The sequence below is a fragment of the Lampetra planeri genome, chromosome 2 (assembly GCF_965212315.1).
Source record: "Lampetra planeri chromosome 2, kcLamPlan1.2.h2, whole genome shotgun sequence".
In the NCBI taxonomy this organism is placed as follows: Eukaryota; Metazoa; Chordata; class Hyperoartia; order Petromyzontiformes; family Petromyzontidae; genus Lampetra; species Lampetra planeri.
This window is the reverse complement of record NC_136108.1, coordinates 8,013,636-8,026,884: the sequence shown is the minus strand read 5'-3', so window position 1 is coordinate 8,026,884 and position 13,249 is coordinate 8,013,636. Positions and strand designations below refer to the sequence as shown.

Below are 13,249 nucleotides of genomic sequence, written 5' to 3'. Positions count from 1 at the left end.
GCGATAACTCAAGCAGGCGCCAACTGCCATACCAGGGTTGTCCCAGTAATAGATGTTTGTAAGTTAATGCAGTCGTGGTGGTCATTAAGATATAAATATGAGAGCTTTTAGAGTGAATGTGAAGGCGATTCTCAATATGAAATGACTGCTATTATCGTTATTAAGTGTTTATGATGAATTGTCCAGACACCTCAGTGCAGGACGCTCCTAAACAGTGTTCATTTCTAGATTTGAAGCTTTCGTGACTGCAAGGATTCATATTCTTAGGTTTTTTCGGTTAAGTCACGTAGGTGAAAAATTTAAATTAATAAAAGTAAACTAAATATAAAATACAAATCACGAAGACGGAAGCTTGTGTTGCCTCCGAAACGTAGTGATTTTTATTTTATATTTATTTAACTTTTATTAATTTTAATTTTTCACCTACGTGACTTTACCGAAAAAACCTAAGATAGTGTTCAGACCTGGTGTGACTCTCCTGGGTAAATATTATTGGGAGTGAATGAATGACTGCAAGCTGCATATCTCTATGGGAGTGAATGAATGACTGCAGGCTGCATATGTCTATGGGAGTGAATGACTGCAAGGCTGACCGGAGGCTGTGACGGGAGAGAACAGCTTGCGTCCTTATCCAAAAAGACGTGCCGTGACCGGGGCTCAGGGTCTAGGTTGGTGTGGTGGTTGGAGTGATGGGAGGGGGGCGTGGGCGGTTAGAGCGGGGATCAAGGGGTTGGTGGGAGGCGTGGGGGTGGCAGGAGGTGAGAGGCGGGGAGTTCCTTTTGCGCTCTGCTGTGTTCCCACAAAAACCACACATCCATCCCTCCCTCCACCCATCCCTCCTCACTCTACACCCCCCACGACCCACTCCGTGCTCCACCGTGCCGCTTTAAATAGCGAGGCGACCTCTGCAACCCGTGATTTTATTGCGCGCGCGCGCGTACAGCCGATGTCAAAAAGTAACAACAACAGCAGCAGCAACAGCAAGCAAGCAGCAGCAGCGGTCAGGATGAGGCGCAATGCGATGATACGCCGAGGTTTGTGGTAAATTCAGAGTTCTGCTACAGAACCGAGACGTCCTTGGGTCTTGGGAGTCGCGTGATCGGCGAGGGCGGCTGTCCGGGAGCCGTCGCCCGCGTGGGAGAAGGGTTCCGAGGAGTTCGGCTCAAAGCACGCGGTCTTCACGGCGACTCAACGCCGCGCAGAGGTGCCCACCAGGTGAAGACGATGCACACGGGTCATGTTGTTCTCCTGGCATCCGCGTCTCTCTGGCTCTGTGTCGCCCTGTCTATCTCTCTCGCTTTGTTTGGCTCTGTCTGTTACCCTCTGCATCTCTGTCTGCCCGCCGTTGCTCTGTCTTTGTGTCTGCACGGATCATTGTTCTCCTGGCTCTCTGCCGCGCTGTCTTTCTCTCTGCTGCTCTTTTTTTTGTTACATCTCTCCCTGGTGTTGGTTCTGTCTGTCGCTTTCTGTCTGACGCTGTTGCTCTGCCCTTGTGTTTCTCTGCCACTATCTCTCTGTTCCTGTGTATATCTGACTCGATGTCTCTTGTCGCTCTCTCTCTCGAGGATGTTCTTTCGCCAGCTGTCGCGCGCTCAAGCATTTGCAGGGGCTGCGCCTTAACCGTTTAACTTTTTTGAGCAAAGACACACGTGAATGTCACCATCATAGTCATCATTAACGCTGGGGGTAATCGCGCAGCCCATGTACGATGTGTGTGTGTGGTTCTACCCTTTGGCGAAGACGTGGTTAACCTCGGACCGTGTGCTTGTGTCGTGTTATCTCTAGCCACCCGTTATCTCCATCCGTGCGATATCAAACAGCGTTGTGCACAATGCCCCTTTGCGACGTCCCGGTCTTCGCTTATCCGACGCCCCGTCACGGAGAATGTCTCCCCGGAATGTGATGATGGCGATGGCGATAAGAGATAACGGAGCTGTATGTTATCCGTTAGAGAGCGCGAACGGGGAGACAGAGCTGCTCTCTCTCTCTCTCAACCCTGTATCGGCAGTATGTCGCCACATCGTTGAGCCACCCGCTTGTTGATTATTTTAATTGGCGCTTTATTCACACGAGGCGTGCTAATTGAGCCCCAGCCTGTGACCAAATCATCCGCAATGCGCGCGCATCAAATACATCACGTGATAATAATAACAACAACAACAACAACGATCAAAGACCATCATGGGACCTCCTTTGACAGTACCAAAATATGATAATTGTTTTTTTTTCCCTTTTTTCTGGCAACAAAAAAAAAACACCTTCCACAAGGAATCATGTCTGCATTAACCACAGTACTTGTGGTGTGGACCATTCCGTTTCAAAGACAATGCATACATTATCAAAGTATGTTTTTTGTTTGCATTCTGACCACAATTATTGTGGTTAATACAGACATGATTCCTTGTAAAAGGTGCGTTTTTTGCCAGAAAAAAGGGGAAAAACCTATTCTCAACTATCAAGGACATTATTTTCGAGTCTTATATGCTGTATGCAATGGGTTTCGCGTTGATGAAACCGATCTTGTAAAACCAACTTATAAAGCGGCTTATTTCTTACAAGGTGGCAAAGTTTAGTTTGCGTAGGGAATCTATTTACCATGAGGTTATATTTTTGAAGGTGCCCTGAAAAAAATACTTGCTAGCCCACATATCTATTTCACACGAGAAGGTTCATGGCCCGAAACGTCGCCTATTACATATTGTCTGTATAAACGCAGTGTTATTGACGAAAATGTCGATGTTTATTGTTCCCCACACGTATACAGATAACCAATGCAAGCTTTATTCTAACACTTTACACTCCACCTTTGTCGTTTATTATTGCCTCACCAGACGGTCGCACAATGAACTTAATAAAATGCACATTTCATTGAATCAATCTGTCTACTCTCAACAAATGCCCGATACTCCGAGCAATGAGAGTTTGCGGTTTATCAAAGCGTTTGCTGGACCCTCTTCAAATGTCCTGCGGTGGTGGTTGGCACCAGTGACACCACGGCGTAGACATCTGTGATAAAGAGCTTCACAGTTCATCGGATTTCTCCAGGATAAATACAGAGTCTGTGTTTGGCATGGGATCCGGACGCAAGTAATTCAATGTCCCCCTCTCCAATTACACCCCCCCTCCATCCTCTTCTTCGTAGCTCGGCATCTTGATCCACTCCAGCGCGCGGGGCCATGGTGCAGTTGTACCGCCTGCACACTCGATAGCGACGTCAATGGCTTGCAGGCACACAGGCAGACACACACACACGCAAACTAAAATCTCTCTCTCTCTCGCACGCACACACACCAGGGACATTCCGCGACTCCAGTTCCAGTAGGAAGTGGGCTCCGGCCCAGGTTTTCCAGCCAAAAAAAGAAATCCATGTTAACTGTACGGGGGGGGGGGGCGAGAAACGGTGACTGGCAACAGCCCAGAAGCGCCCACTGGCGTATTCGGCATTGTTTCCACTCTCCTATTACTCTAATAAACTAATCACCTGCTCGCGTCACCTGCAATCACATCGCCCGCCGCGGAGCGTTTGCACCAGGGCCCATGCCGTCCGCGCTGCGCCACTGAAAATCAACGAGAGTATGCGCTGTTCCAAACAAAGGAACCACCTGCACGTGCACTGCACACACACACACATATCTGTATGTTTGGCGCCGTGTGCTAAGCACACTTGCGCTGGGAACCCGGCGACCCGAGTTCAATTCCCGTGCATTTGTGGTAACGTCAGTGGCGAATGATCGATCATTCTACCACCGACCCTGGGCTCCCTCGCCTTCGCCAACATTTATGGTCGAGCAAAACCCACGACCGACACACGTGGGGGAAGCTCTCATCCAGCGGTGGATTTACAAAGTTGCTGCAATCAATCACGTTAAGGTGTAACAAAGCGGACACGCTGTACACGAGAGACGAAATCGATCCGCTAAGAGTAGCTCCTGTGCAGCGAGTCGACGCGCGCGCGTGCCCGGGCACGCGCGTGGATGCACCCCCCACCCGCCGCCCACCCACCGTGTCCTCTGTGCGCACGGGCCACCAGACTCCCCCGTCGGAACGCCCGCCGTTCTCCGCCGGCGTCCGGTCAAGATGAGCAGCATCGACTTCACGTCGCTCCTCGAGTCGCTGGAGGAGTTCAACTCGAGCGAGCTGCCCGAGGAGTGGACGCGCCTGTGCAACGCCAGCGACCTGGAGTGCCTGTGGCGCGAGGTGTTCCACTGCGTGCACCCCTTCGACAAGAGCTCGCTCTTCGTGCCCATCGCCTTGCTCAACTGCTTCGTGTTCTTCGCCGGCCTCCTGGGCAACGCGGCCGTGCTGTGGCTGCTCTGGCGGCCGGGCCGAGGCGGGCGGCCCGAGGTGCGCTGCTACGTCCTCAACTTGGCCGTGGCCGACCTCTTCGTGGTCCTCACGCTGCCCGTGTGGACCGTCTCGCTGCTGGGCCACGGCGCGTGGAGCCTGGGCGACTTCATGTGCAAGTGCACCCACTTCGTGTACAGCGTCAACCTGTACGGCAGCATCTTCTTCCTCGTGGCGCTCAGCGCCGACCGCTACGTCACGCTCGTGCTCTCGCCCGACCTCCTGGGCCGCCTGGCGGAGCGCAGGGCCCGCTCGCGCGCCATCGCCTGCGCCGGCGTGTGGCTGCTCGCGTTGGCCGTGTCCATGCCGGACATCGTGTACATCGAGTCCGGCACGGCGCCGCACACCAACCAGACGTACTGCGTGGCCGCCTACCCGCTGGGCGCCTTCAGCCAGTGGATGGCCGGCATGCAGCTCATGTGCAACGCGGTGGGCTTCGCGCTGCCGTTCCCGATCATCGCCGTATGCTACGCGCTCGTGGCTCGGGCGCTGCGCGACTCGGGACGCGCGGGAAGCCCGCGCGAGGCGCGCAGCGCGCGGCGCCTCCTCGTCGCCTACGTGGTCGTGTTCGTGCTGTGCTGGCTGCCCTACCACGCTGCGCTCTTCGTGGACGCGCTCGCGCTGCTGGAGGTGGTGGAGCTGAGCTGCGGCGCGGAGAGGTTCCTCTACTCGGCGCTGCACGTCACGCAGTGCTTCGCGCTCGTCCACTGCTGCGCCAACCCCGCGCTCTACTCCCTGCTGAGCCGCGGCGCGCGCGGCGCCCTGCGCAGGGCGCTCGTGGTGAGGTTCAGCAAGGGGGAGCGGCTGCAGGAGGAGGCGGACGCGGCCACGGGGGACACGGACTGCACCGAGATACGGCCCTCCGAGCGCGCCATCGGGGACTGAGATGCGCACGCCGGTGTGCCGGCGTGTGCGTGTGTGTGTGCCAGTGTACGGGTGACGGTGTATGTGCGTAGTAGTCTCGTTAAACAAACGGTGATGCCATAAAAAAAACATCCCTCATTAATGAGCACGTGACTGACAATTGAATACCGTATACCTTGGCCTTTCACAAACAAAGACAAAGACCCCCCGTATAGCCTTGACAGACTGTGGGGGCAAGTGCTGTTCGCGAGCACTTATGAAGCACAAACACGCACACACACGCGTGCTCGTCTCTGTATATACAGAATCAGTCTGTAAAGCAGGGGGTTTTCAAACTTCCAGTGCCCGCGATCTAACACGGCCCGCCGTTTCGTGTTTACCATTCCTCGTTGTCAAGATTCTAACTTGAGTACTTTGACTTGTGGTACACCACGAGCGGCCCGATGATTGGCAAACTCGCAGCGAAAGTGACAGAGATCACTCAATTATATTTTAAGAGAAACATAATGAGCAGGCAGTTCGTCTCCTTCGTAGATCTGTCCTGCCACGTCATTTTAGGAGCATTGGATTAATACAAGCAAACTCTGGACTGGGTTCAGCATTCAGTGACTCATAAGCAGAGGCTTGTTTGAATCAACGCTTGTGAACTGCGAGATGTGTATATACAGTAGAGGCAAGGGACCCACTCTCTGTTAGATATGGGTCCGAGTGTGATGCAACACTCTACAATACACAACAGATGTATCAGATACGTAAAGGATGCGATCTGTCGGCTTATTTAATTTGGTACCTAGATTCTTCACAACGGCACTAACGATTATAGTTTCATGAGGTCCGTCTTACTTTCGAGAGCTTTCTTATAATCTGGAGAATACTGTAAAAGCATAACTCTGCTTTGTGTCCACATACAAATCAAGTTTTAGTCCATCGACATATTGGCCTTCAGGAATAATATAAAGCAGCATTTGTTTATCCTGGACCGTTTAAATTTCGATTTAAAGCTTTCGTGACTGCAGGGATTCATCTTCTTGGTTCTTTCGGTAAAGTCATTCAGACGCTGTCTTTCCGAAACGTAGTGAGAATTGTATTTTATTAAGTTTTATTTGTATTATTTTATTATCCTGGACCGGTTTACACCTTCTGGGTCTCATCAGCAGTCAGCCCTTGTGAAACAAATGGTGCCAGTTTGCCACCTGATGTTGTTGACCACTTTTTTAACATGAAAAACCACTAGTTTGCGCTCCTTCGAGGGAGTACAGGGCGGTACATATATCTTGTGACCCCCCCCCCCCCCCATTTAATACTCCAAAACGCAATATGTTTGTCTACCGATGGGTGTGAAAACAAAAATGAATAAGCAAAGGACAATTGCTTTTAAGGGTCAATTAATTGAGGGTTACAAGACATGTGAACGACCGTGTACAGTAATAGCAAAACTACATCAACATTCTCGCGAAGCCCTCTCGTTGTGGCTAGCAGATCTCGACATTGGCATTTAGCTCCTTGAACATATTGCTGCTGCCATACCCAAGAAGATATCGTGATGATCACGGAGGGCGTGCCCGAAAGCCACTCGGAACGTCTTTTGTTCTCGAGAACAGAACTTCAACTGACGTGGGACAATCCCTGGAAATCCAGTTGAGCCGCGGGATGATGGCCTATTGGGACTTTCTTTTCTTTGTAGGTCGTGTTTTCATTTATCCAACCGCTGCAATTCACAGTTAATTACCGGCTGCCCTCCGCGTGCGTTTCTGCCAGCTGACCCGGAGGTTAATTCGAATTACCGCAGCTTTGTTCGCCCATTTTTTTTACAATTAAAGTGAGTCAAACCGTGAAATCGGAGGACTGGGTGCTGGAAACTAGTGGCTTTACGGTGCATCGAATAATTCCTTAAAATTGATTGTTACGTTCACAAAAAATAGCATCGAATTCTCCTGGCGAAAAAAAAACCCCCCGAATAATTCTGATTAATCAATATTCACGTTTGGGCGGTGTTCTTCATTGTAAGGCCCGCGGGGCACTGGCGACCCCTGATGGGCTTTAGTGGGGCCCCTGATGTACGGCCCCCGACAATCCACAAATGTCAAAACCACCCTATCATTGCTGCCAAACCCCAGTGTTGGCACCTCTACGCCACGCACGCAACGGTCGCGACTGCGAGGTACGAATCGGTCCAGAGGGAATGCTGCATCATAATAATTATTCTCACTCGCCATCGTAATAGCAGCTTACACAAACCTTCTCGAAGAGTCATTTGTACAATTTATATAATGAGTTTGTATCTGCTGGTGAGCGGCGCGTGACCTCGTCAAGAAGACAGACTTGCCCTGTGAGTCCGAACCGCTTTGGGCTATAAATGAAACCGAGCCTATTAGGAAAAACGATTTCGTGATGAAGAAATTCCACGTCCAGTTGGCAACACGCAAATGTTAGTTGACACACAACTGTGATGTTTTCCTAGCCGTTTCTTCCATCGGCTGTGTTACCCTGGTGCCAACATTATAAGTGACTTGACATTTTTGGCTCGTGTGTGTGTGTGTCCAAGGTCTGTATAGTGTGTTTGTATTATATATTTTACTCTTTAAAGTATTTTACATTTTTTGCTTTGCACGCGTTGTGGAAAATAATCCCGTGGAGTCCACAGCGGTGGTTCACAACCTACGCTCCGCGCAAGTGCCGTGGGAAGATCCGCCAAAATGTTGAGATTTTGGTTTTGTTATCACAAAACAACTTTGTATTCTTTACTTGCGAAAATGTTTTGAGGGTTGATAGTGTTCCCGGATCCTGAGAGGGGTTCGTATCCTCTCGCCGACGCTAAGTCAATACTGTGTGTGTGTGTATATATGGGGAGCGGTGGCGCAGCGGTTAGCGCACTTGCACTCCGAACCTGGCGACCCGAGTTCGGTTCCCATTCACGATCAACAACAGTGATGATTATCTGTGCCTCTCCGAGGTTGACTCAGCCTAAAATGAGTTACTGGAGCGATGTGTAAACATGTGTAAACATCGCCACTAGGGAGATAAAGGCGATCGGGCATGGTACTGGCCATCCATCCCCGAGTGTGCCTTCATAGATGCTCGCAAACAGCACTTTCCCCAACAGTATGTTAAGGCTAAAGCGAGGATCGCTGTCTTTTTATCTGGCCTAAATATCATCGTCAAAACGTTTATTTGACCGGAAAGAAACCCCACGAAGAAAACGAATCTCAAGGATAATAGTCAAATAATTTCCACGCCGTTTGGGTGGTAGAAGCAGGTCTCCATCCAGCAGTGGATTGAGGGCTGTTTGACGTGCCACGCAGCAGGCGTGTCCTGGACGAACCAAGAGCGACTAACATACAGAGAACGCGTGTCGTCCGAGATGAATTGAATTGCACAGGGACGAACACATTTCAAGCAATGCAAAACCGATGGATCGTAGCCGCTTGTGCGAACGAATGAGATTAACGAATGAGATCCCGCGACGACATGTCAACGAAGATATCACCCATTATTACAGTAAAGTTTTGTGCAACTATTTTAAAACTATATATTTGAGATAGCAGTTCGACCTGCGTGGTTGCCATGTTGGCGACAGATTGCTTATTTGTATACACTTAAGTTTTTCTTGGTGGATGTGATGGCGTGTCAAAAGTAAAGGTGCAGCCCTGCAAGTGCTCGCTCTCGCCACTGTCGGCGGAAGGACCTCCACTGGAGGGGAGCTCTAGAGAGCACCCCCTCTAGAGGGTCATTTTTTGGCCTACTCTTCCACGTTGCTCAGACGTCTTGAAAGAGGTGGAAGCACCCACACTTTACCCCACCACATGCAACCTGCCGATCGACCGCGGTGTGCCCATCAATACTGCTGGGGGTGGACAGAGGTGGCGGGGTTAGGAAACTTCCACCGTTCACCTGGCACGCCGGGAGGTCGAACCGCCCACATGGTGTGCTGACCTTGACAGTTCGTACACTCGTGCAGCATTGGCAGACGTGTGCGTTGATTGTAATGGCCGAGCATTAAGTGATATGCCGCATGTTCTGAAAAAACGTTTTTGTCTACAGTTGTGTTGCTGTGTTGCTGTGTTACGCGAGCGATGACGGCGCGTGGTGCTTACTTTGCGGCTAAGTCTCCGTGCAGCCCTGCCACCGCGATTCCCACGCGCTTTGCTTGGCACCGTGAATCGTTGTATAAATCAGATGCGGCGCATATCGAAGATGTGCTTTGATATGTATAAAGGTATATACGATAGTTCACTGAAGACATTGGAGCACTGCATTCCAAAGTTCCATTTCCAACTATTGTCAGTCAATATGCCCTCTCTGTACATGAAATAAAAGGGTAATTGCCTGAAACGTCAGACTCAAATCTGCAATCATCCACATTTACTGAATAAGTGCCTTGCTGTTCAAGGTCACCATCGAAGTAACTTTGAGTCAATGCTACTGACAGGCTGCAGTGATAGCCAACCGGAGACGATTTCATTCTTTTCGTGGGACTCATCAGTACAGTATCGTCACCGATGCTCAGTGCTCCAAAGTCTGCTTCTGGTAACCATATACTGTACCGGTCGGCCCCACTTCAACACCATGATGAGGTCCATATGTTATAAGCCAGGGTTAATAACAACAGTGGAGAGTTTATTTTACTCGTACTTACACTTAGACCGTGAGAGGTGCCGACGGGTAGCAGAGACCTTATTTACACGGCAATGCACTCACTGATCATGGCTGATTAATAATAACGATGATGATTATGACACGTGCATGTGTACACAGCTCGTGGACAATTATCGTAGATCTCTCAGCCCCGCTGAGACATCTACTGAGACATCGACTGTGGCTCGATGTTCTGGTGGGTTTTTTTCCCCAAGGGTGACTACACAGTCACCATTGCAGAGTTGTTCTTTTAAACAAATGCGTGTGGTTAGAATAAGCCTCAAAGGCGTCTAGGCTATAGGAATCAATTCAAATCTGTTCACGTGCATGCACGGAATGAAGGTTGATTGATATACGAAAGGGCCCCAAAATGCTCCTCAGTGGGGCATGCTGAGTTTTCCACAATGTGAGTAACAAAAGATAAAGGTACAGCCCTGCAATTTCTTGTTCGCGCCACTGCTAGAAGAAGGGTCTCCACTAGAGGGGGCTACACATCTCGGCATCCCGTTCCACGCTGCACATGTGAAGTGGGTCCGCAAATAAATAAATAATAGTAGTTTAACTCACTAGGTTTCTGATTTATTTTCTCTCTCCCAGAAGTGCCTTTTGATTGAGTAAAATACGTTTGGAAAATGATGAGAAAAGACAAAATTCTATCTCTTAGAGAAAATACTTATGCCACAGAAGGCCTGAACTAATGTTTGCTGTGAACTGAGTTTAAACGAGGATATCTAAACGGCAAATAAATGCCAATGGGTAATCAAAATGTAATTATGCGTTATTTTACATCTTACAGTACAATTAAGAATAAATGATTGGATGTGGCTGGGTAGCTCAAGGATTAGTGCCCCGAGTTGGCACTCCTGAAAGACTGGGATAAATCTGGATTTAGCCACTCGTGATTAAAATTGAGTATCAAGCGTAGTGAGCTGATGGTCTCAGCTTGGTCATTAATGATCGTACAAACAAACCCCCGTCATATTAAATTAGATTGTTTTATATACTCAATTTGCCAAAACAAAGCACGTAGATCCGAGAACACAAATATAGGTTTGATTTAAAAAATGTACTTAAAACTTTCGTGATTGCAGGAATTCATTTTCTTGGTTATTTCGGTAAAGTCACATAGATAGAAAACAAAAAGCAAAAAATAAAAATAATAAAATTCATCATGATGTTTACCGCTTGTGTTGCGGTCGAAACGTCGTGGGTTTTTTGCTTTTAGTATTTTCAATTTATTTTTTTATTTTCATTTAAATGTTTAATTTCATTTTTTTTCCATCTACGTGACTTTACCAAAATAACCACGAATATAGGTTTGACTTGTAATGAACATCTCTACAACGAAGCGAGGCCCATTGGAAAGTTGCACCGCCCATCCGTGTAGACAGATCACTCACTTGTAGTGGTCTCAGAAGTAGTTCTCTGATATCTCCTTCCACAGGCTGTCCTTTAACACGGGATGATGCAATGCTCTGCTCGAGATCAGAATATATTATTCCTTCAACGTTTCAATTAACGTCAGTAGCACAATTGTTTATAGAATTGGTAGGGGAAAGACGACGCATTTTCTTCTTCACCACGAACGAAATCGTACATATTATAACCGATGAAGTAAATATTAAGTTAAATAAACATTTGTGCATCGTAAATAGACCCACGTCATGTATCGCCTTGCATGGTTTTAAACACGTGAGCCGAGTGGGCTCGGTGGAGCTGTAAACCAGAGGACTTGCATTCACATGCTTCATGGGTCACAACTTTTCTGTATATATATACAACACCAACAAAAGTTACCACAGCTATGTACTCCCAACGGGGTGAACTGTTCTTATGTCTGTCCTTCGTGCACGGTGTACGATCCACATAATCACTGCATTACACGCTTCGCAGTATTTGTCCTCTGGTGTTGCAAAAAAAAAAGTGATCTCGTGATTGTTGAAATCTGTCATTCATAGTTACGGTTGTGCAGCATTGCAGGCGGTTGAATGTACGTGTCTGTACAGCTGTGTGTGTGTGTGAGCCATTGTGTGTGTGTGTGCGCTATACATATTAACACATAACAAATGTGGGGTTTATTAACAAAAATATATTTGTATAAAGTATTCTGTGCAAACATTGCATATAGCGTGGAACCTATTTTTGTATTTGTGTCAGTTTGATGCATGGTGACAAGACCTGGGATACTGATTATTGAATCAATAGATTACACTTCCTGGTTATCAGTTTGATGACTCGACTAATCAGATAATGAAAAGAGTTGGAGATAATAAACTCAGATCTGTTCGTTCGTGGGGCTTTTATCGGCTCCATCAGCCACGTGATGCTGGCTTGGGGTAGCTACCGTTTTTTTAAGTCACCTGATTAATCGACCACAAAGAATAATCGATTATGAGTTTTAGTCTCTGTAGCCCTGTGAATTGCATTTAACAAAATTGCAGTTCACTGTGACATCAAATTAGATTGTGCGTACATTATCTGAGATAACACCTGGCTAAACCCGGTCAACGTAGTCGCATCAGTTCGCACTTTCAGTGGGCTATTTTTCACACTTGTTGGGGCCACGATTAATATCTGCGATATTGTTTTTGTGAGGAATGGCCAGGCACGTCGGCGCACATAAATCAACGTTCGTGCCACGATATTCCCAGCAAAACTCGAGCGCCGCACGCGTTTATAGAGGAGCGGCGCTTCCAAACGTTAAAAATGTTCTTGGCGACACCCTGACATTGCCCCTCGAGCTTTTATTTGTGCTGCACTTGAATTATGAACTCGATCCGGATAATTTACCGCTCGCCGCCAGGACGACCGCAGGGTCTCGGCAGCCAGGAAATCTGTTCAGGCTCACGCTGAACACAACTGGTAGCTGGGGCTGGGTCTGGTGGGGGGGAGGAGAAAGAGACAGAGAGAAAAGAGCAGCTGTTTACATTTTGTTTTATTTCGAGCTGTGGGATACAACGAGGCTTCTCTTGGGGTCGGGAGCCGATTGAATAGTGGCTAGAATAATGCATTTCTTGCGTTGGAATTCTAAATACGGCCCCCCCCTACTGTTGTTCCCCCCCCCCCCGCCACTGGAAAACACATGGCAGGATCCTCTTGCAAATGAGTCATGATACTTTAAAGATGTCCTACTTTAAACCAGCGTATTAGTAATGACGCTACCGATCGCATATGAATACTTGCAGGCCTAGCAGCGGCCACTTTCAAACTCCAGTCCTCTTGTCCTTGCCACAGTTATGATTTTTTTCATATTTTACCAAATGAATTGACATTGAAAAAAAAACACCAATGAAAAAGGAAGATCTCAAAAAATCCTGATTCGATGAGACACCCCCGGGAAAATAAATATTAATTCTAACGTACGTGTTTTACAATTACGAAGTAGTTCTATCATGTTAATATCCAG

General features: G+C 48.2%; 1 protein-coding gene across 1 annotated transcript; it reads left to right on the top strand.

The window, feature by feature from the left end:
* Positions 1-835: 835 nt before the first annotated feature.
* On the top strand, positions 836-11,964 carry LOC144726511 (atypical chemokine receptor 3-like). The gene is made up of 2 exons (XM_078605311.1): positions 836-1,215; positions 4,031-11,964. The coding sequence occupies exon 2, from the start codon at positions 4,078-4,080 to the stop codon at positions 5,227-5,229; it is 1,152 nt and encodes a 383-aa protein (XP_078461437.1). The 5' UTR covers positions 836-1,215; positions 4,031-4,077; the 3' UTR covers positions 5,230-11,964.
* Positions 11,965-13,249: the final 1,285 nt, after the last annotated feature.